Source organism: Oncorhynchus mykiss, chromosome 18, assembly GCF_013265735.2.
Source record: "Oncorhynchus mykiss isolate Arlee chromosome 18, USDA_OmykA_1.1, whole genome shotgun sequence".
Taxonomy (NCBI): Eukaryota; Metazoa; Chordata; class Actinopteri; order Salmoniformes; family Salmonidae; genus Oncorhynchus; species Oncorhynchus mykiss.
Window position 1 is genome coordinate 27,585,181 of NC_048582.1, and position 23,804 is coordinate 27,608,984.

Here is a 23,804-nt window from a genome sequence, read left to right on the forward strand (position 1 = left end):
CCTACATTTTTAGCTGCAAACAGATGTTTTTTCATCTATGCACAAAAAGCCACATCTGTATTTTTGTCATGATTTTCCTGCTGAGTGAATAATAATTTTCTAGTACAAACAAACTAAATAGTTAACTAAATTCTAGGTTTTTCTAGTAATAAAAATTAAGTTCTGGGAAAAGAAAAACCATTGAATGCTATTCTCTTTCCCTGATGTTGGTCTGTCGTGATGGAGATATTTGTATAGAGGAAATTGCCGCCTGCCTGGGGATATCCTGACATACAGGAAAAGAGCAATCGAGGTCTTCACGTAATGACATTCTCAACCGTTGATCCTCTTTTCACAGTCATTTCCCACTGCGGCTAAGCTTAGACTCACAGTATGAGAAACAGTACGAAGAGACTCTTGATAAAGTTCAGTTCAAGCTGAGGATTATGAGGACGACACAGAAAATGACTGATGCAGTGTTGTTTTCCATTGAAGTCCTATGACGTTGCCACCGCAAGGTCATCAACATTATCAAAGACGTTGGTTAGGTGTAGCAGTGTGGCGCAGCGGTAGTGCTGCAATCGACCATGCACGCATAGGAGTGACATGGGTTTGAATCCCCGCCCCAGCCACTTTCTCCCCTCCACAAACTATACAGTATATCTACATTCTGAACTGTCTAAATGAAACATCTGGGAAAAAGTCTCTGGGCCTGTCTGAATACCCCTACCTGCATTATAAATAGTACTCTGATTGGGTAAGTAAACAGAAAGATTTATAGTATGTGACATTTCTAAAATGTATGCTGTAAAAGCCAGGATTTCATATATTTAGTATACATTCCCTACACACTGAAGAGAATCGTCTTTCCAGACTCACGTGTTTGACTACAGCTAATAATCAGAGTACCAAAATGAACGAATGGCGGGAAACAACACAATTGACTATCGCCCTGTAGCAGTCACTTCTGCCATTATGAAGTGCAGTCTAGTGAAGGAACACATATCACCTCCACATTACCCGACACCCTAGACCCACTGCAATTTGCATACTGCCCAATAGATCCACGGATGACGCAATCGCCTGCACGCTGCCCTATCCCAGCTGGACAAGAGGAATACCTACGTAAGAATGCTGTTCATTGACTACAGCTCAGCCTTCAACACCATAGTACCCTCTAAGCTCATCATTATGATTGGGGCCCTGGGTCTGAACCCTGTGCAACTGGGTCCTGGACTTCCTAACGGTAGGCAACAATACCTCCACTACGCTGATCATCATCACAGGGGCTCCACGAGGGTTCTTGCTCAGACCCCTCCTGTACTCCCTGTTCACCCATGACTGCGTGGCTGTGCACATCTCCAACTGTGCACATCTCCAACTGTGCACTGTTTACCATCAATGACGAGACAGTCTACAGGGAGGAGGTGAGGGCCCTGGCGGAGTGGTGCCTAGAAAATAACCTCTCCATCAACGTCAACAAAACGAAGGAGCTGATCGTGGACTTCAGGAGACAGCAGAGGGAGCCCGCCCCCATCCACATCGACAGTGCCGCAGTGGAGAAGGTGAAAAGCTTCAAGTTCCTCGCTGTACACATCACTGACAATTTGAAATGGTCCACCCACAGAGACAGACAGTTCTTCAGGAGGCTGGAGAAATTTGGCTTGGCCCCTAAGACCCTCACAAACTTTTACAGACCACTGCGAGCATCCAGTTGGGCTGTATTACCGCCTAGTACGGCAACTACAGTCTGCCCAGCGCATCACCGGGAGCACACTGCCTGCCCTCCAAGACATCTACAGCACCCGGTGTCATAGGAAGGCCAAGAAGATCATCAAGGACCTCAGCCACCCGAGCCACAGCCTGTTCACCCTGCTACCATCCAGAAGGTGAGGTCAGTACACGTGCATCCAAGCTGGGACCGAGAGATTGAAAAACAGCTTCTAGCTCAAGGCTATAGGACTGTTAAATAGTCACCACTAGCCGGCCTCCGACCCAGTAACATTCCCTGAACTTTAGTCACTGTCACTAACTGGCTACCACCCGGTTACTCAACCCTGCACCTAGGAGGCTGATGCCCTATGTTCAGTACACAGAAATTGAACACTGGTCACTTGAATAATGTTGACATACTGTTTTACCCACTTCATATGTATATACTGTACTCTAGTCAAGGCCTATCCTACTTAACTATTGCTATACAAATACTATTCTATCTATATACTTTCCATAATGTCTATACATGTCATCATATACATATATACACACACTGAACAAAAATATAAATGCAACATGCAATAATGTTACTGAGTTACAGTTCATATAAGGAAATCAGTCAACTGAAATAACTTCATTAGGCTTTAATCTAGGGAATTCACATGACTGGTAAATCAGATATGCATCTATTGGTCACAGATACCGTTAAAAAAAGTATCTGGAGTGACCACCATTTGCTTCATGCAGTGCGACATCTCCTTCACATAGTTGATCAGGCTGTTGATTGTGGCCTGTGGAATGTTCTCCCACTCCTCTTCAATGGCTGTGCGAAGGAGAACTAAAAGACGCTGTCGTACACATCGATCCTGAGCATCCCAAACATGCTCAATGGGTGACATGCCTGGTGAGTATGCAGGCCATGGAAGAACTGAGTCATTTTCAGCTTTCAGGAATGATGTACAGATCCTTGCGACATGGGGGCCATGCTAAAACATGAGGTAATACCGGCGGATGAATGGCACGACAATGGGCCTCAGTATCTTGTCACTATATCTTTGCACATTAAAATTGCCATCGATAAAATACAATTGTGTTCATTATCTGTAGCTTATGCTTGCCCATACCATAACCCCACCACTACCATGGAGAACTCTGTTCACAACGTTGACATCAGCAAACCGCTCACCCACCCAAAGCCATACACGCTGTCTGCCATCTGCCCGGTACAGTTAAAACAGGGATTCATCCGTGAAGAGCACACTTCTCCAGCGTGCCAGTGTCCATCGAAGGTGAGCATTTGCCCACTGAAGTTGGTTACGACGCCAAACTGCAGCAAGGTCAAGACCTTGGTGAGGATGACGAGCACGCAGATGAGCTTCCCCTGGGACCAACACTTTACATGTTGCGTTTATATTTATGTTCATTATTTATATATATATATATATTAAATATATTAAATAAATACACACACACACTGCCTTCGGAAAGTATTCAGACCCCTTGACTTTTTCCACAAAATGTGTGTTAGGTTACACCCTTATTCTAAAATGGATTAAAAAAATAAATAAATCTAAACACAATACCTCATAAATCGGAACGCAAAAACAAGTTTAGAAATATACAATTTTATAAAACATAAACTGAAATATCAAATTCAAATACACTACCGTTCAAAGTTTGGGGTCACTTAGAAAAGTACTTGGTTTTGAAAGAAAAGCACATTTTTTGTCCATTAAAATAACATCAAATTGATCAGAAATACAGTGTAGATATTGTTAATGTTGTAAATTACTATTGTAGCTGGAAACAGCTGATCTTTTATGGAATATCTACATAAGCGTACAGAGGCCCATTTTCAGCAACCATCACTTCTGTGTTCCAATGGCACATTGTGTTAGCTAATCCAAGTGTATCAATTGAAAAGGCTAATTGATCATTAGAAAACCCTTTTGCAATTATGTTAGCACAGCAGAAAACTGTTGTGCTGATTTAGAAGCAATAAAACTGGCCTTCTTTAGACTAGTTGAATATCTGGAGCATCAGCATTCGTGGGTTCGATTACAGGCTCAAATTCTCCAGAAACAAAGAACTTTCTTCTGAAACTTGTCAGTCTATACTTGTTCAGAGAAATGAAGGCTATCCCATGCGAGAAATTGCCAAGAAACTGAAGATCTCGTACAGCCCTGTGTACTACTCCCTTCACAGAACAGCGCAAACTGGCTCTAACCAGAATAGAAAGAGTGGGAGGCCCCGGTGCACAACTGAGCAAGAGGACAAGTACATTTGTGTCTAGTTTGAGAAACAGATGCCTCAGACGTCCTCAACTGGCAGCTTCATTAAATGGTACCCGCAAAGGCCTCCCAAGTGGCACAGTGGTCTAAGGTGTGCAACTAGAGATTCTGGGTTCGAGCCCAGGCTCAGTCGCAGCCGGCCGCGACCAGGAGACCCATGGGCGGTGCACAATTGGCCCAGCGTCGTCCGGGTTAGGGGAAGGTTTGCCCGGCAGGGATGTCCTTGTCCCATCGCGCACTAGCGACTCCTGTGGCTGTGCAGGTGCAGTGCACGCTGACACGGTCGCCAGGTGTACGGTGTTTCCTCCGACATATTGGTGCGGCTGGCTTCCGGGTTAAGTGGGCATTGTGTCAAGAAGCAGTGCGGCTTGGTTGGGTTTCGGAGGACGCGCGTCTCTCAACCTTCGCCTCTCCCGAGCCCATACGGGAGTTGCAGCGATGAGACAAGACTGTAACTACCAATTGGATACCACAAAATTGGAGTAAAATAAAAATGAAAATAATAATAATAGTACCTGCAAAACACCAGTCTCAAATGTCAACAGTGAAGAGGCTGCTGGTCTTCTAGGCAGAGTTGCAAAGAAAAAGCCATTTCTCAGACTGGCCAATAAAAATAAAATATTAAGATGGGCAAAAGAACACAGACACTGGGCAGAGGAAGGTTGGAAAAAAGCTATGGAGAGACGAATCTAAGTTTGAGGTGTTCGGATCACAAAGAAGAACATTCGTGAGACGCAGAAAACATGAAGATGCTCGAGGAGTGCTTGACGCCATCTGTCAAGCATGGTGAAGGAAATGTGATGGTCTGGGGGTGCTTTGGTGGTGGTGAAGTGGGAGATTTGTACAGGGTAAAAGTGGATCTTGAAGGAGGAAGGCTATTCCTCCATTTTTCAACGCCATGCCCATTCCCTGTGGACGGCACTTAATTTGACAATTTCCTCCTACAACAGAACAATGACCCAAAGCATAGCTCCAAACTATGCAATAACTATAACTATGTCTATAATGAAGTGGCCAGCACAGTCACCGGATCTCAACCTTATTGAGCTGTTGTGGGAGCAACTTGACCGTATGGTACGTAAGAAGTGCCCATCAAGCCAATCCAACTTGTGGGAGGTGCTTCAGGAAGCATTTTCAGATTTTCTCAATAAATTGACAACTAGAATGTCAAAGGTCTGCAAGGCTGTAATTGCTGCAAATGGAGGATTCTTTGGTGAAAGCAAAGTTTGAAGGACACAATTATTAATTCAATTAAAGTGACCCCAAACTTTAAAATGGTAGTGTAAGTATTCAGACCCTTTACTCAGTACTTTGTTGAAGCAATTACAGCCTCGAGTCCTGTATTTGGGATGGGGAGAATTGCTGCAGTTATTTTCAGGTCTCTCCAGAGGTGTTCGATCAGGTTCAAGTCCCGGCTCTGGCTGGACCACTCAAGGACATTCAGAGACTTGTCCCGAAACAACTCTTGCGTTGTCTTGGCTGGTTCTCCAATCTCCACAGAGGAACTCTAGAGCACTGTCAGAGTAACCATCGGGTTCTTGGTCACCTTGGTCACCTCCCTGACCCTTCTCCCTTGATTGCTAAGTTTAGCCAGGCAGCCTGGTGGTTCCAAACTTCTTCCATTTAAGAATGATGGAGGCCACTGTGATCTTGTGGACCTTCAACGCTGCAGACTTTTTTTGGTACCCTTCCCCAGATCTGTGCCATGACACGATCCTGTCTTGGAGTTCTACGGACAATTCCTTGGTTTCTTGCTCTGATATGCACTGTCAACTGTGGGACCTTATATAGACAGCCTTTCCAAATCATGTCCAGCCATTTGAATCTACCACAGGGGTACTCCAATCAAGTTGTAGAAACATTTTAAGGATGATCAATGGATGCACCTGAGCTCAATTTCAAGTCTCATATCAAAGGGTCTGAATACTTATGTAAATGTGATATTTCAGTTTTTAATTTTGTATAAACATTTGCAAAAATTGATATTATGTGTGCAGATTGCTGATGCATTTAAAAATATATATATTTTAGAATAAGGCTGTAACGTAACCAAATGTGGAAATGGTCAAGGTGTATGAATACCTGCCAAAGGCATTTGAAAATGTATACTCTGGACTCATTGATCATCCTAATATTTCTATATTTCTTAATTCTGTTATTTTACTTTTAAATGTGTGTGTATTGTTAGATATTACTACACTATTGGAGCTAGGAACACAAGCATTTCGCTACACCCACAATAACATCTGGCTAAATATGTGTATGCGATCAATAACATTTTATGTGATTTAGATTTTCGATGTGTATTTATCGACCCCCCCCCCCCCCCCCCCCCCCCTATGTTGTGCTGCCGACACTTGAGAGCAAGCTTTTAAGTGCATTTCATACAACAAACAAACTGACCTTGCAGTTGAAGGGAAGAACATTACTGTACTCACAAACTGGGATTTGTCAGGAGGCTTAGCAGAGATGGTCTTGTAGTTGTCCATGAGCGCTGTGTCAAATTCCTGCAGACCTCCGTTGGTGTGGACCACCTTGTCTTTGACAAAGATGCTGACGGCACGCAGCATGAAGGACATGAACATGTGCATGTGGATGTAGTTCCTAGTGCAGTGGAGGCGTCTGCATGGCAGGCAGACAGAGGTAAAACACTTAAGGCTCAACAATCGATATATTCAATCAATGAAATACATGTTATAAAACCGCTTTACATCAGTAGTTGTCACAAAGTGCTTTACCCAGCCTAAACCCCAAAGAGCAAGCAAAGCAGTAGCAAAAGGACAGTGGCTAAGAAGAACTACCTAGAAGGAAGAAACCTAGGTAGAAACCGAGAAATTCTAGGCATCTACATTTTTGTTTTTGGCATTTAAACCTAGTTTATTGTGTTGAGAGGAATTTGGAAATGTACTTTTAATACATATACATTATGAAGCCAAACTGCATTGAGTAACCTGAATTGAATAAAATAACCTGAATTGAGTAAAATACACTAAATTCCACAGTTTTTTAAATCAAAATGGTTCCCCACAATCAGTTTCCTCAGACCATTTGAGTTAGGTTTACAGTGTACTGTGTTTTTGTGTTTTTTAATTTAAACTTTATTTAACTAGTTAAGAACAAATTCTTATTTACAATGACTGCCTACACTGGCCAAACCCGGACAACGCTGGGCCAATTGTGCACTGCCCTATGGGACTCCCAACACAGCCGATTGTGATACAGCCTAGATTCAAACCAGGGTGTCTGTATGACGCCTCTAGCACTGAAATGCAGTGCCTTAGACCGCTGAGCCACTCGGGAAATACTGAGGGAAGATGCTTGAGAGACTTCCTTTTCTAATTGCATTCATGATATTTGCCAGGTCGCAATTGTAAATGAGAACTTGTTCTCAACTTGCCTACCTGGTTAAATAAAGGTGAAATAAAATACATATTGACAACTCATAATGAAAAGCACTGATATGTTGGATTCACGTCTCCAACTCAACCAAGAATCAAAGTTAAAGAATAGGCCAAAATCTAGTCTAATAAAAGTTTAATTTGATTTAGTCCTATTCTTTAACTTGTACAAAACGTATTTTCCTCTGTTATTAGGGAATTATGGCAGTCCTATTCTTTAGCTTTGATTCTTGGTTGAGTTGGAGACATGAATCCAACAAATCAATATTTAATATGTAGACAAACTGTAATTAAGGCCAGACTAAGTCAGTGGCACAAAATATACATATCATTAAATGTTGATATGTGGTTGTGTATGTGGCTGTGTTGACAACCAAACACAAATCAGTTTTGCAATACAGTAAATAGCCTGTTAACTTTTCGACAAGTTAACAAATTATTTGTTGGATTCATTTCTCCAACTAACCCCCCCCAAAAAATTAAGAATAGGATTAAGCCAGTGGCTCAGATGAAACTATCCAAGAATTAGATATCCTTTAAAATGTTGACAATTGGCTGAGTTGTCAACCAAACACAATTCAATAATCATTTTGTAATACAGCAAACAGCCTAAAGTTAAGGTTCTTGCAAACTAATGTAATAGTGTTAATTCAACCTTAAAATGAGTCACACATCCATGACCAAATGTTGAGGTTAGCCTACTGTAACTATAAATGTCTAAAGAAAGTGTGCATGTTCAAGATAGCATACAAAGGTCGCAGGTCTGTGCAGATCTTTACAATTTCTATAATAACCTGTGGAGAATATTGAACAGCATTGATCACTTGCACTATGTACTTTTAATGTAATCTCATATGTAATCCAGGTCATTTGGTTGTGCTATTTGATTCATTTTATTTGAGAACAAGTTGAGAACAAGTTCTCATTTACAACTGCGACCTGGCCAAGATAAAGCAAAGCAGTGCGACAAAAACAGCAACACATTTACACATAAGTTACACATAAACAAACGTAAAGTGTTGGGGAATAATCAGAATTGGTGGGTAACATAGATAAGATGTTTTATTTTCATCATATGCTTATGAGTTATTTCTCATAATGTATTTTGTTGTACTATAGTGGTGGCCATTGGCAGTTATTTGTTCTCTGTCAAGACTAAGTTGCATGGGCCGCAGAGAGGGGAGAGGTCAAGGTGTCATCATGTGTTTATTTTGCTCCACTGTGTCTGTGTGCCAGTCACTCCCTACTTTTCCCATCGGGGAGAGGAGGATTGCAGTGTCTGGAATCATTCTATGCTCCCCGTGAGCTTGTCCAGGATTGGTTGTATTTAGAATTGGTTGTATCTAAATGACAATTTGATATATGCCTGTTGATATGGAGGATTGGTTTATGGTTCTGGGTTTGAGTAAGGAGACAAAGCTGAACGATTTATTATGTCTATGCTGTTTGACTATGTGTGTTCTTTGCTATTAAAGGATCTCAGTTGCAATGTAGAGGGGGCTCTCAGAGAATTCATTGATAGACACTGAATTGATCTGAGAGTCACAGGGTTGTGATAGAGCTCATATAATTAAAGATGGACTTTGATAACTAACTCTGACTTGTGTGTGGTTTGCGCTCATGATTTGGTAAATAGAGGAAATTTCCACGACAAATGTCAATAACACAATAGAAAAATCTATGTACAGTGTGTGCAAATGTAGTAAGATTAGGGGGTTAAGGCAATAAATAGGCCATAGAGGCGAAATAATTACAATTTAGCATTAACACTGGAGTGAGAGATGTGCAGATGATGATGTGTAAGTAGAGATACTGGGGTGCAAAAGAGCAAGAAGATAAATAACAATATGGGGATGAGGTAGTTGGGTGTGCTATTTACAGATTGGCTGTGTGCAGGTACAGTAAGCTGCTCTGATGCTTTAAGCTGATGCTTAAAGTTAGAGAGAGAGACATGTCTCCAGCTTCAGTGATTTTTGCAATTTGTTCCATGAAGCACAGTAATAACACATTAAGTTGTTGTATAAATATAAAATATGACATTGTATTCCCAATTTAATTTCGTTGTGCTTTTAAATGGTTGAAAGTTGCCATATATCCACATTGAAATGGCAGTTGGTCTTCAGGTAATGCATTTTTTTTCATCTTGGAGACGAGTCAAGATGATTGGGCAGGATATTTATCTTTACTTGTTTGCTGTTTTTGGAAAATGGTGATGAACAGATGAGGCCTACTGCTATATGACCTCAGTGGCATTTACACAGGTGGATAGAGCACCAAAAACTTGTCATTGAAGAGAACACTGATACTAGGGAACATGTCTGTTCTGCAATGGTCTATGGCTGAAAGGAATTGACTGGTATAAGAATAAAAAATAAAAACAATTTGTAAACTTCTGGAGAAAGGACCAATTGTTGGGACACAAGGCTGTCTTACCTGAAGTAGCCGATGATGACAATGGCCCCTAGAAGAGAGATGAAGGACAGTGCATATCCAATGGTGTACATGACGTACAGCCGGTCAAAGAAGTCCTGCTAGAGACAAATGGATATCTTACAGGCCTGCTCAAAACAAAATCAAATCCAATTTCATTTGCCACATACACATGGTTAGCAGATGCTAATGCGAGTGTAGCGAAATGCTTGTGCTTCTAGTTCCGACCATGCAGTGTATCTAACAAGCTACACTGTTTACACCGGCAAAAAGTTAGGCGTCTAGCATAGAAGCTTTAAACCTATCGTTTTCCCAACGGCCCAGTGTAGCTACGCTGTTAGCGTGAGTCAGAGCAACTCAAGTATTGTCATGAGTCAAGTCTGCAACCACAACAATGTTAATTGTCATTTTTGGCGTGACTGAAGTGGTGATTGGGATTACCTTTTCCTCCTCTTGACCAGGTAAAAGGAATCTCAAGCAGTCGGAATAATTGGACCACGTTCGGTTCAACCCCTCCACAGAAACCCAGGAACCGTTGACGTCACACTTCCTGTATGCATGACCTGGACACACACGGTCTGGTCATTTACATTGCAACATACAGGTCACCGCCAAAACAAAGGAAACAGTAACTTAAAGCGTCTTAATAGGGCGTTGGGCCACCACGAGCCAGAACAGCTTCAAAGCAAACTTGGAATGGATTCTACAAGTGTCTGGAACTCTATTGGAGGGACGCGACACCATTCTTCAAAAATAAATGATATAATTTGGTGTTTTGTTTGTGGTGGAAAACGCTGCCTCAGGCGCCGCTCCAGAATCTCCCATAAGTGTTCAATTGGAATGAGATCTCGTGACTGAGACGGCCATGGGATATGGTTTACGTCGTTTTCATGCTCATCAAACAATTCAATACGTTAAATCCATTACATGTACATTGCTTGGGATGCAATGATTAAAAATCCTTCTTTAACCGGTCTCCTGCCCTTCATCTACACTGACTGAAGTGGATTTAACAAGTTACATCAATAAGGGATCATAGCTTTCACCTGGATTCACCTGATCATGGAAAGAGCAGGTCTTCCTAATGCTTTGTATACTTCAGTGTATATTCTTCAAGAATCAATGGGTGTCTACCATTAATGTCCAAAAATTGATATAGCAACTAAATATTCTAGCTTTAAGGTAAAGTGTAAACAAAAACTTCTTTCAACAAAAAAAAGGCAAACTTTTGCACCTAGCGCAAACGCTTAGTAAATCTGTCTCCATGAGTATAGCAAGTGTGTTGCCTATCTATACCCCAATACCTTGATGGTTGAAGTCGTAGACGTAGCTGGGGCAGGGGACCTTGGTTAGCGCTCCGGGGGATCCCTGGGGCCAACAGATAAGACCATCCCAGCCAGGGGGACAAAGATAATCTGGACACGTAGTGGGAAAAGGGAGTAAGGTAATGTTAGTGGTGGGCATCAATACTAATCATTTTATATGATATTGGTTTATTTGCATTTGATATCAATATATGGACGGCATATTATGACATTGGATTATTGCACTATTATGTAAAAACCCATACTGTACATGTCTGTTCCTGCATGAACAAACCCCTCTCATAGACCTTCTCACAGGCTCTCAACTTAGTGACTTAATTGCCTGCTTATGGGCCAATTCGTGGTGAATGGACTTATTTAAACTGTAGTTTTAACTTTCACATATGGTCCAATGAGCAATCAGAAAGCACTTGTCTGGACTTCACAGAGCCGTGGAGGTGAAAAGAAAAGTAAAAACAATGTTTTTATAAAACCAATATATACAGTGGGGAGAACAAGTATTGTTCACTGCCGATTTTGCAGGTTTTCCTACTTACAAAGCATGTAGAGGTCTGTAATTTTTATCATAGGTACACTTCAACTGTGAGAGACGGAATCTAAAACAAAAATCCAGAAAATCACATTGTATGATTTTAAGTAATTAATTTGCATTTTATTGCATGACATAAGTATTAGATCACCTGCCAACCAGTAAGAATTCCGGCTCTCAAAGACCTGTTAGTTTTTCTTTAAGAAGACCTCCTTTTCTCCACTCATTACCTGTATTACCTGTTTGAACTCGTTACCTGTATAAAAGACACCTGTCCACACACTCAATCAAACAGACCTCTCCACAATGGCCAGAGACCTGCAAAAGGCTGGGATGGGCTACAGGACAATAGGCAAGCAGCTTGGTGAGAAGGCAACAACTGTTGGAGCAATTATTAGAAAATGGAAGAAGTTCAAGATGACGGTCAACATTTTTTTTTGTACCTTGTCAGCTCCGTGGTTTGAACTTGCAACCTTCCGTTTACTAGTCCAACACTCCAACCACTAGGCTACCCTGCCGCCCCAATCACCCTCGGTCTGTGGCTCCATGCAAGATCTCACCTCGTGGGGCATCAATGATCATGAGGAAGGTGAGGGATCAGCCCAGAACTACACGGCAGGAACTGGTCAATGACCTGAAGAGAGCTGGGACCACAGTCTCAAAGAAAACCATTAGTAACACACTACGCCGCCATGGATTAAAATCCTGCAGCGCATGCAAGGTCACCCTGCTCAAGCCAGCGCATGTCCAGGCCCATCTGAAGTTTGCAAATTACCATCTGGATGATCCAGAGGAGGAATGGGAGAAGGTCATGTGGTCTGATGAGACAAAAATAGAGCTTTTTGTCTAAACTGCACTCGCCGTGTTTGGAGGAAGAAGAAGGATGAGTACTACCCCAAGAACACCCTCCCAACCATGAAGCATGGAGGTGGAAACATCATTCTTTGAGGATGCTTTTCTGCAAAGGGGACAGGACGACTGCACTGTATTGAGGGGAGAATGGATGGGGCCATGTATAGCGAGATCTTGGCCAACAACCTCCATCCCTCAGTAAGAGCATTGAAGATGGGTCGTGGCTGGGTCTTCCAGCATGACAACGACCCGAAACACACAGCCAGGGCAACTAAGGAGTGGCTCCGTAAGAAGCATCTCAAGGTCCTGGAGTGGCCTAGCCAGTCTCCAGACTTGAACCCAATAGAAAATCTTTGGAGGGAGCTGAAAGTCCATATTGCCCAGCGACAGCCACGAAACCTGAAGGATCTGGAGAAGGTCTGTATGGAGGAGTGAGCCAAAATCCCTGCTGCAGTGTGTGCAAACCTGGTCAAGAACTACAGGAAATGTATGATCTCTGTAATTGCAAACAAAGATTTCTGTACCAAATATTAAGTTCTGCTTTTCTGATGTATCAAATACTTATGTCATGCAATAAAATGCAAACTAATTACTTAAAAATCATACAATGTGATTTTCTGGATTTTTGTTTTAGATTCCGTCTCTCACAGTTGAAGTGTACCTATGATAAAAATGACAGACCTCTACATGCTTTGTAAGTAGGAAAACCTGCAAAATCGGCATTGTATCATACTTGTTCTCCCCACTGTATATATCATATCAAAAAAATTCAAGTGATATATTAGTATGGATTTTCCATATTAGTGCCATCACTAGATAATATACTATGGTAATATACCAAATATGTAACATTTACTGACATATTGCCATTATACGTCAAATCTTCACAATCACAAACGTCAATATGTGTGATGTATATATTTGACGCTTTTACGTTCATAAGTGACATTATTTGGACATTGTGTTGGAGGGTATCGTAGGCTCCCAGGCCAAATCCCATGGACACTCCTTCAGATAAATCAGAATTTAAAAGAAATCACTGCTATGGAACTCGAGGCATTATCATTGAAAGGTTTCATCGACTTGTTGCTTTTGTGCCTGTCCATGGTATGTGCTGGTAATTGATCCACTCAATTTAAGAAAGGGCAAATATCCAGCAGCGTGCACTCAGTCCACATCATGTCATCAATGAAACAAGTTCAAGAAGGATCAACATACTAAAACTCGGCTCCAAGGAGAAAAAAATATTTATTCCACTATGTCTATTTGAACTCCCTTGATTAAACACATTTCTAATATGAATCTATATTCCACGATGAGAGGGTGAGATGGGAAGACAAAGCTTATGAGTCACTCATTAGCGACAAGTGCAAGAACATTGCTCATAGTCATTACAGCTATATATACACTATCTGTCCACCAGATGAGTAGGCTAGTGGGAGAGCACTATGAGTAATAGGTTGTCGTCTTTTGTCAGCTAGCCCTCCCGATGGTTCAGTGAAACAAGAGACTAGGTTGGGTGTGCGTCCCAAATGGCACCCTGTTCCCTTTATAGTGCACTACCTTTAGTGCCATTTGGGACGTGACCTGAGACTGAGTAATAAAGACCTAAGTGGGAGAGAAAATAAGAAGCAAATAGATTAAAATAAATCCATATATTTTATGATTGCAATCCAGGTCTAAAGAGAAGTGGATATTTGTATGCTTCAACGTCTCAGCTGCAGTAGCCTTCCTGTGCGTATATTGTCATACTTCATTATCTCAGAGCCAAATTGGATCTGATTATAGCCGGCTTGAGTCACATTATCATTTGAGACATCAACGCATGTTGTATCGATTTAAACTGACAGACAGGAAATGTGCCATATTGGGGTTTGGGACCCACTTGCCAGGTCAACACATGTGCGGACAGTGTGAAAGACCTTAAAGTGGAACTGACAGTGTTTTAACTACTTTGAAGATATGAAACAAACAGACAATCATAATATCAGTCAAAAATATCAAATTCCCAGTTTATGGTTCAAAGCCAACTTGATGAGGTTTTACAAATAGTTTCTATTTCACTCAAAATTCCATGACGTAAAGTAAGGCATTGTTGGAAGAATAAATGGATGTGGTTCAATGCATGATTAATATCCTTTACCAATACATTTCTTGGTGGTCCAAAAGATATTGCTATCAGGTTGTAAATCACAGACGGCCTGGTACATTTTCTGCCTCCACCCATTTGGGATGCAGTGTTTCAGTTTCAGTGACCCAATATTTTGACAAAAACGGACAACTGTAAGGCTGGGAATGTCAAATACAATCAAACTAGCAAGGACAATGATCACAAGTTAGTCATAATGTGGCTAATAGGCTAGCGCATGTGTCAAGAAAGCCCACAGCCCATATAGGACACACAAGCGAGTATAAATGAGTTGAGACATCTACTTTTTATGAAATTATTGCCTGATGTGCCCTGAATCTGTGAATTCAACTTCAATTGTGCTGCTTTCATGTGTCCCGTTTACAACGTACAGCGGAGAGAAAGTGTAGGACTCATGCACCAGTCCTAGCTAGGCTACTAAAATGTTGCAGTCTGGCTTCGGTTTTTAAAGCTTGACAATGAATAACCAAAAAACAAAACCTGCAACAAAACACCGTGCAAAGGAGAAACATGTTGGCCAGTTCCAGAAACATTTGAGCAGTAGCCTAGGCTGGCTACTCAAATACAATACATTTTGAGTGCACCATACATTTGTTATGCTGCATTCAACAGCACTGGTGATTGATGCAGTGCAAAAAAAATGAAAGACATGTTTTAAGTTATAGCTAAGTTTTTGTTATAAGAGGACAATATAAAGGGACATATTTTTCGAATAAAACAATGGCCAGTTTGGGTCGCAGTTGCAAGTAGGCTACTGTGTGTCTGGCCCACGAATTCATTGTGTTTTTTCAATATGGCCTGTGCGCTGATTGAGTTTGACATCCCTGGGCTAGCGTATTTATTTATGTAGCTAAGTTAACTATTTATTTAGCAAGCTAAAAACACGGAGCCTAACGTTAGCTAGCTAGCTGCTAGGAGGATGTCATGTCGTTGGAGGAGTGAGTGAGTGACCAACTTTTTCCCTCGTGTCGTTTTTCGGTGACTACATCTAGGAGATGCAGGTGTCATTTGGTTAGATAGCAGGAAATGTGAATCACTTTGCTAGCTAGCTAGTTATGCTGCACTTGAATGACTGTTACCCACAGTTAGCATATCTCTTTGTCAATAAAATCTAATGTATCTGTTATTGTCCCAAAAAGTACAACTACACTCTTAGCATTTTTCCCCCTATCTACAACCTAAAAGGGCTCTTCGGCGGATCCCATAAGAGGATGCTTTGAATAACCCTTTTTGATTCCTTGTAGACACAAAGGGTTCCGCATGGAACCCAAAAGAGTTCTACCTGGAACCAAAAAAGGTTCTCCTGTGCCTATGGGGACAGCCAAAGAACCATTTCGTAATATTTTTTTCTAAGAGTGTACACTAAATCAAGCACAACTCGAACATTGTCATGCATATACTTGACCAGGGTCTGGATACAACACCTCATACAACAAAGATTATGTTTACATAATCCCATGACATTAAGTGAACATGTTTGGCCAATTGTAAAGAAGAAGCTGAGCTCCACACACTACAACACATTAGCACTGGTTTTCTTAAAACAATACGGGAGATTACATAAACCTGCGCGTTAAAATAAATCAGGATTCAAACAAAAAACCCACGAGATTTACGAGTAGATTAGTTGATGTCTCGTTGTTACCGTGTTTGACAGCTGCTTCTGGTTCTCTATTCCCACCACAATTAAATAATGACCTATAAGAGCATTGACAATCATAAGGCTTGTAGCCTAATGAATGAATGTAAAATACTTATTGTAATAACGGAGTCTATATCATACAACTGTTTCATGTCAACATAATTATAATATAATTTGTGCAATTTTAATAAATTTCATTAGAATACAACGCCTTTTGATTAAAATAAATATTAACATAATCAGGATAGGCTTGATTTAAATTACAATTTTAAACATGGACAATGTTCAGAAATATTGTACTTTTCTCTCTTAAAATGTCCATAACCCTACTGTATTAAACCAAGTTAAAATTAATGGATTACATAAATTTGAAACAAATAAAAAAAAATTATACTCATGTACACCAACATGAGTTTTCAATACATAATGTGTATGGAAAAATGCCACTGTAGATTTGTCATGGTAAATGAGAAAATACTTTATTTCAGATGTATAGAATGATTCTCAAATACTGTAGATACAGCCATCCTTAGGCTGCTCAATTACCATCTTTGAAGTTAACAGCGACCCTGTTAACACCGAGGGAGTAGTAATATGATGGCTAATAATGGTTGCAACTGAGATCAGGTGTGTGGGTGATCTTAGCTCGTATTGATGGTTTAACGAGAGAACACCTGGCAGTAATACGGTGGCCAATAATGGTTAGAATTGGACCATTGCCTTTAAAGGGACAATCTCGGAATAAAACAACAACAGAGCTATATAATCGCTATATATCATCAATTTAAAGGCCCAAATGGGTGAACCAATCACAGAATGCCCCGTCATTTAAAATTGAAAAGAGAACGCAATCTTATAGGGGACCGCAAGATCATTTAGATCTGGATTAAGTTATCTGGAAAAAGTTGGGTTATACAATTTTGTAAATGTTTATTTATTTAACTCTAATGAAAGGCAGCATATCATTTAGCCAATAAGTGGTTTCATTGATGTCATTTTGGTAACACTTTATTTTATTAAGGGTCCATAATAAACCATTTATATGGCATTTATAAAAATTGTGTGATTAGTAAAGTCATTTTTCAGTCCCTAATCTAAAGTGAGCACTATTTATACTTTTTAAATACCTTATAAATGTTTTCAGAGACCAGTGTAATTTCCTACAAAAAGATACATGCCATTGGTAAACATTCCAGCAGTACCTGGTGTTGGATTCGAAATGTTGAACATTGAGATATTAAATAAATGATAGAGAAGAGGCATAGAATATTAGGAGTGAAAGAGACTGGGTTTTATGTCTGAAGTTAAGGGTTCTCTGTAGAAAGCCAGATGGTGTTGGAATGTGTTGGGGTACGGGAGGAGAGCACTGAATTGATACAGGAAAGGCAGATGGACATCTGTGGATTAGGTGAAGGAGGGGTTGAGGTCAGGAGGTGAGGTCAGATGCACCTGAAGGGAGTAATAAGGGTTTAATATCCTGTTACTCTTTTCCTGTAGAACCATAAGATGAAATGATTGGAGAGAAAGAGGAGTGTCTTAAGTGGGATATATATATCTGTGATGTGAGAAATGTTGGGTTGTTTGAATTACAGCTGTACAGAACCTTTGGACATAATTAAACTTTGTTAGCTTCTCTAGTGTCCATGTGTTATTTACTCTGAAAAATAAGAAACAAACACTGGTAAAAGAATAAGCACAAAAGACAATGTTTACAAACGTATGTGGACACCCCATCAAATTAGTGGATTCGGCTATTTCAGCTGCCCGGGTCAACTGTAAGTGCTCTTATTGTGAAGTGGAAATGTCTAAGAGCAACAATAGCTCAGCCACGAAGTGGTAGGCCACACAAGCTCACAGAACAGGACAGCAGAGTGCTGAAGCGTGTAACGCGTAAAAATCCTCTGTCCTCGGTTGCAACACTCACTACCGAGATCCAAACTGCCTCTGGAAGCGACGTCAGCACAATAACTGTTTGTGGAACCGCACCCAAGCCTAAGATCACCATGCGCAATGCCAAGCGTCAGCTGGAGTGATGTAAAGCTCACCGCCATTGGACTCTGGAGCAGTTGAAATGCAATTCTCTGGAATGATGAATCACGCTTCCCCATCTAGCAGTACGAAGGACGAATCTGGCTTTGGCGGATGCCAGGAGAACGCTACCTGCCCGAATGCATAGTGACAACTGTGCATTGGTGGAGTAGGAATAATGGTCTGGGGCTGTTTTTCATGGTTCGGGCTAGGCCCCTTAGTTCCAGTGAAGGGAAATCTTAATGCTTCAACATACAATGACATTCCATACGATTCTGTGCTTCCAACTTTGTGGCAAACAGTTTGGGGAAGGCCCTTTCCTGTTTCAGCATGACTATGCCCCAATGCACAAAGTGAGGTCCATACAGAAATGGTTTGTCGAGATCGATGTGGAAGAACTTGACTGGCCTGCACAGAGCCCTGACCTCAACCCCATCGAACACCTTTGGGATGAATTGGAACGCGGACTGCAAGTCATGCCTAATTGCCCAACATCAGTGTCCGACCTCTCTAATGCTCTTAGCAAACTGTATTTTCATGTTGCCTCCCAGTGAAACCGTAATACTTCCGTCATGACAAAATTTGGATGGGTATCAGATGCTGGTCTGTTTATATTTAAACAGTCACCAAACAATACATGCACTCTAATTAGCCATTATGCTCCAATATCTGTTTATGTTCTGATATTTCTTTTCTCCCACCTGGTTTTAATGACTGGTAGATTCTGGATCAAACACACAAAGCGGTTTGTTTTTATCCAGCTCTCACACTGCTACAGAATGTGGGCGGACAATAATATGGAGAGCAGCAGCCAGAGAGAAACAACTGTGGGTTTGGGACTGGTAAATTGGCAGATTCAAATGAATGGAATAAATCCACATTTCAGCACTCACAGATTCTGTGGCTAGGGAGAAACACGGCATAATATCTGTGATCTTAAGTCATCTTTGTCTAATCAAATTGCAGTGGTATTCCAAGTAAATAAAGGCTTTTCAAGAAGTTCCTCCCTCCGTTTGTCAAGAGTGCCTATATGGGAAAACTAAGATGAATTTTTAGAAATGTTTTCGTTTACTAAGTGGTGGCCATCATCCCAGTTATTTTCCCCCCTCCCTAAAACCACTTCTGTAGTTGTAATTTTCATCCATGCTGTATCAAACGTTGTCTCAAGAGCCCCCAATTAAACATTTGGGGGTGGATAATAAATCATTTGGATAAATATCAGAACACAATTTTTTTGCTGAAAGCATTACTCAATTCAGTAAATCTCATGTTGAACATTGACTGACAATGTGAGAAATGCAAGGAGTTCAGTGTGTCAAAGTGTACATGCAGCAGCACGACATCCAGTCTCTTTTACCAACTCCAATCTCTGAGTGAAGCCTGGGAGAATGTGGGCAGACGTGGAGCAGGCTAGAGTCTCAAAACACAACCCCTTTTCCAATACGCAGGAGGCAATAATAGGTAAAGTTATGGGATTTGGTCTCTCGAGAAAGGATGAAGTATGGTGGGTGGCTCTGCCATAAAGATCTGTCTGCATCCACCTGGAAACACGCTGGCCAATGGGGCTCTGGTAAAGCTAGGTAGACCAATCATCTGCTTAGTGGGTATCAATTACAGAAACACATACAAAAAAGTTGGTACATTTCCTATGCTGCCCAAAGAGTAAAATGATGTACGTAAGTCAGTGTTTGCCCACCTGCAGGGTTGTGTGTAGAGATGTTCTGATGACACTCAACTTTGACATCATACAGTAGGTACATCTGCTCCTGTGCTGTGAGGCCGACCTCTGGATGAACCTACGGAGTAGATTGCAGCATTGATTCAAAAAGTTGCCCCTTAGATGCTGATCTTGGGTCAGATTAGCATTTCCCCCACTAATGGTTAAGGTTAGGATTGGAGAGGGGAAGCTGATCCTAGATATGTACTTAGGGGAATCTTCACCCCAGAGATAATTTGGATCTTAAAGATGACAAGAGCAGAAATGGTAAAGTGGCTTTGATATGAAAAACTTTGATAAAAATCTAATGTCATAATTACAGTGACATTCATACTTCATAAATTAAAAATAAGTCATATACATCACAGTAAGCAATCGCCACATACACACATGCTGATGCACTGTGCTCATACTTCCACCTCATTTAAATGCATTCAAGGAGACAGTGGCTGTTGAGTACCAGTCAACAATTTATATGTAAACACTGACTGATGAGTATGGAAGCAGGCATGGCTAAATAACAATACATAACCAATTACATTTCCATATGAAATAGCACCAAAGGAAGAAACATAATGTGGGGAAAATAAATCGTATGATGGCCACCACTTTGTAAATTAAAATATTTAGAAAAATCTATCTTAGTTTTCATCTTTTTTTATGAATAGATATTTTAAAAAGATAGACAGAGAGGAAATGGTAAAGGAATAGGGAATTGTGGATGTAAGAAAAAAGCAACCAAATTCATTATGCCAAGAACTTTGTCAACTAGACATAGGCTAATACTGTTTTGTCGCGGCATGGACTCTACAAGGTTTCAAAAGCGCTCCACAGGGATGCATCCCACAGTTGTGTCAAGTTGGCTGGATGTCCTTTTGGTGTTGGACCATTTTTGATTCACAGGGGAAACTGTTGAGCGTGAAAAATCCAACAGCGTTGCAGTTCTTGAAACACTCAAACGGGCACATACTACCATACCCAGTTGAAAGGCACTTCAATATTTTGTCTTGCCCATTCACCTTCTGAATGGCACACATACACAATCCATGTCTAAATTGTTTCATGGCTTAAAAGTCCTTCATTAACCTGTCTCCTCCCCTTCATCTATACTGATTGACATCAATAAGGGATCATAGCTTTCACCTTGATTCACCTGGTCAGTTTGTCGTGGAAAGAGAAGGTGTTCCTAATGTTTTGTGCACTCAGTGTATATCGTCTAGCATCATGTTGCTGGTAGCCTATGTAAAATGGTCATGCAAATTCGGTATGTGTATGGTTTATTATATGAACAGTGTAGGCTCCTGTAACAAAACAGGGGTAAACCCTATGGATTAATTCCTCCACAAAAAATACATAAACAATATCACTCGATTGGCTAGCCTACTTACCTGTGCGTAAACGTGTAGGTAAACTGCATTCCAGCATAAAATAAACTTCGCAAAGTTACACAGAAGTATCGTATTCATTTTGAAGATAATTGGTGGACAGCGTTGCATACAGAGGTTTCGATAAACTCAAAAATCAGCTGTGTTTTTGAAGCACGCAGTAGTTCAGGTGTTGTGTCAAACTCGTGCTAGTCCGACTGTAGGTAGCCTAGCCCACTCTGTGTATTTCCATCCAACGCTCTTGGAAGTCTGTTGAAAGAGGATTTCAGGGGAAAGGGCGCAGAAATAGCGTAGCATTAGTCAGAGTGTTGATGTCTTCCGTATGAAATAAGGATGTACCATAAACTTGTTCAACAAGTTTACTGATCACTTGTGTACCTTAAAATATATAGGCTATATGACTGGCCATTCAGGATACTTGTGTCCTGTTGTAGTTTTTTCTCTGAAACACCATTTTAGTAGGCTAAGTTTGCTTTACAGAGATAATTTGGGCATGTTGTCTCGTCTAGGGGCCACGAACGTTAACTGCCATTAAAAAATATATTTGTTAAACACGAATGAATACTCATTACGGTCAAAAAGTCGCAAGAAAATTCCAACCATAATTATCCATAGGCTAGACGTATAAAATCGAGTTTGCTGCTGACACCTGACAACCCAAATAACTATTCTTCTCTACTGTAGCCTAGCCAACCTACCTATAACTGCATTTCTCGGCTGAGCGTGAGTAATGGTGCTATCTGTGGTGCTGAAATTTTGCGATGTGGGAAGAGATGTCGGCAGCGGTCTGCACGATTCAGTGTGTGTGTGTGTTCGGTCATGAGTGTCTTAAAAACGAATTTACATAAATTAAAAATAAATGCATTTTGGGAAAGTCATGAGTGTCTTAAAAACTAAATGACACAAATTAAAAATGAATGTTTTTGGAGAACAAATTGTTTGCAAACAATAATGTTCATGTAGAATCTTGATAAGACTCAGAGTTTGTCAGATTTGGTCAAATTTTCTGTGTGAACAGGTTACAGCGTTCAAAAATCTTGAAGCTACAGTCTGTGATTGAAAGTGCATGCTTTTTTTAATTTGATAAAGCCATTGATCCTTGACAAATATAACATAGAAATGCCTCATGAGTTTAGATCAACGGTGTTACCCCATCAGAACCCAAATTGTAAGCTTGTTTTACATTTTTTGTTGTTGTAAATAATGGATTAAACACTGTATAGCTTCAAAACATGGTTTAAACTATCATTTTGATCTCATGGATGGTCAGTCCTTGCATCCCTATCTCTGTCGAGATCATTTCCATGTAAAAAGACCCATGAGCACCCAAGACCTTACCCGACACACTAGACCCTCTACAATTCGCTGATCGCCCGACAGATCCACGAATGACGCAATCGCCATTGCACTAAACACTGCCCTATCCCAGCTGGACAAGAGAAATTCCTATGTAAGAATGCTGTTCATTGACTACAGCTCAGTCTTCAATACCATAGTGCCCTCCGAGCTCATCACTAAGCTAAGGGGCCCTGGGTCTGAACCCCTCCCTGTGCAACTGGGTCCTGGACTTCCTGATGGGCCGAACCCAAGTGGTAAAGGTAGACAACAACACCCCCGCCATGCTGATCCTCAAAACGGGGGCCCCACAAGGGTGCATGCTCAGCCCCTCCTGTACTGCCTATTCCCACATGACTGCATGGCCCCGGCCGTCTCTAACTCAGTCATCAAGTTTGCTGATGACACAACAGTGGTATCCTGATTACCAACAACAATGAGAGCCTACAGGGAGGAGGTGAGGGCCCCAGCTGAGTGATGCCAGGAAAATATGTGTTTTTTGTCTGACAAGATATATCTTCTTACCAGTCAGTTTATGTTAGAGCATTTCACTTGTTTCAAGCTTTTTTGTCCTTAATTATCTTAATAAGATAATGTAACTTGTTACTAGGATTTTATTACGGGTTCTGAGTAACTTAATGCTTGAAATTAGAATTACTAGAATTATAAAGCTGGTTGATCAACACTGACAAGTGCAAAACTGCTTTGTCGAAGTCAGAATTTCTTCTTTCAAGCATCCTATCCTTTTCATCTCTTCACATATTAAGAACAGATAATGACCAAATGGAGTTCACTGTTTTCAGAGTTCCACATGTTTAATTGAAATGAAACTCACAAAAACAATACAGAGAAGAAAACGTGAAATCATGGAGTGATCACAGGCCACTACACACAAACAAGATCCCACAAAACACAGTGGGGGAAATGGCTGCCTAAATATGATCCCCAATCAGAGACAATGATAAACAGCTGTCTCTGATTGGGAACCATACCAGGCCAACATAGACTTACAACAACCTAGATAACCC

General features: G+C 40.9%; 1 protein-coding gene across 5 annotated transcripts in view; it reads right to left on the minus strand.

Annotated features, from left to right (window-relative positions):
- Positions 1-22,254, minus strand: part of LOC110495945 (parathyroid hormone 2 receptor-like) — a 33,904-nt gene extending 11,650 nt beyond the window's left edge. For 2 of the 5 annotated variants that reach the window (XM_036952456.1, XM_021571487.2), the window contains exons 1-7: positions 21,820-22,118; positions 21,445-21,690; positions 20,036-20,135; positions 11,119-11,229; positions 10,256-10,377; positions 9,818-9,915; positions 6,425-6,608 (exon numbers count right to left, since the gene is read on the minus strand). In XM_036952456.1, the coding sequence (XP_036808351.1) occupies positions 6,425-6,608; positions 9,818-9,915; positions 10,256-10,377; positions 11,119-11,229; positions 20,036-20,135; positions 21,445-21,552 (723 nt within the window). In that variant the 5' untranslated portion in view covers positions 21,553-21,690; positions 21,820-22,118. Of the gene's footprint in view, positions 1-6,424; positions 6,609-9,817; positions 9,916-10,255; positions 10,378-11,118; positions 11,230-20,035; positions 20,136-21,444; positions 21,691-21,819; positions 22,120-22,139 lie in introns of those variants that run through there. The other 3 variants (XM_021571490.2, XM_036952454.1, XM_036952455.1) reach the window with 3 other exon arrangements.
- Between the last annotated feature and the right edge of the window lie 1,550 nt (positions 22,255-23,804).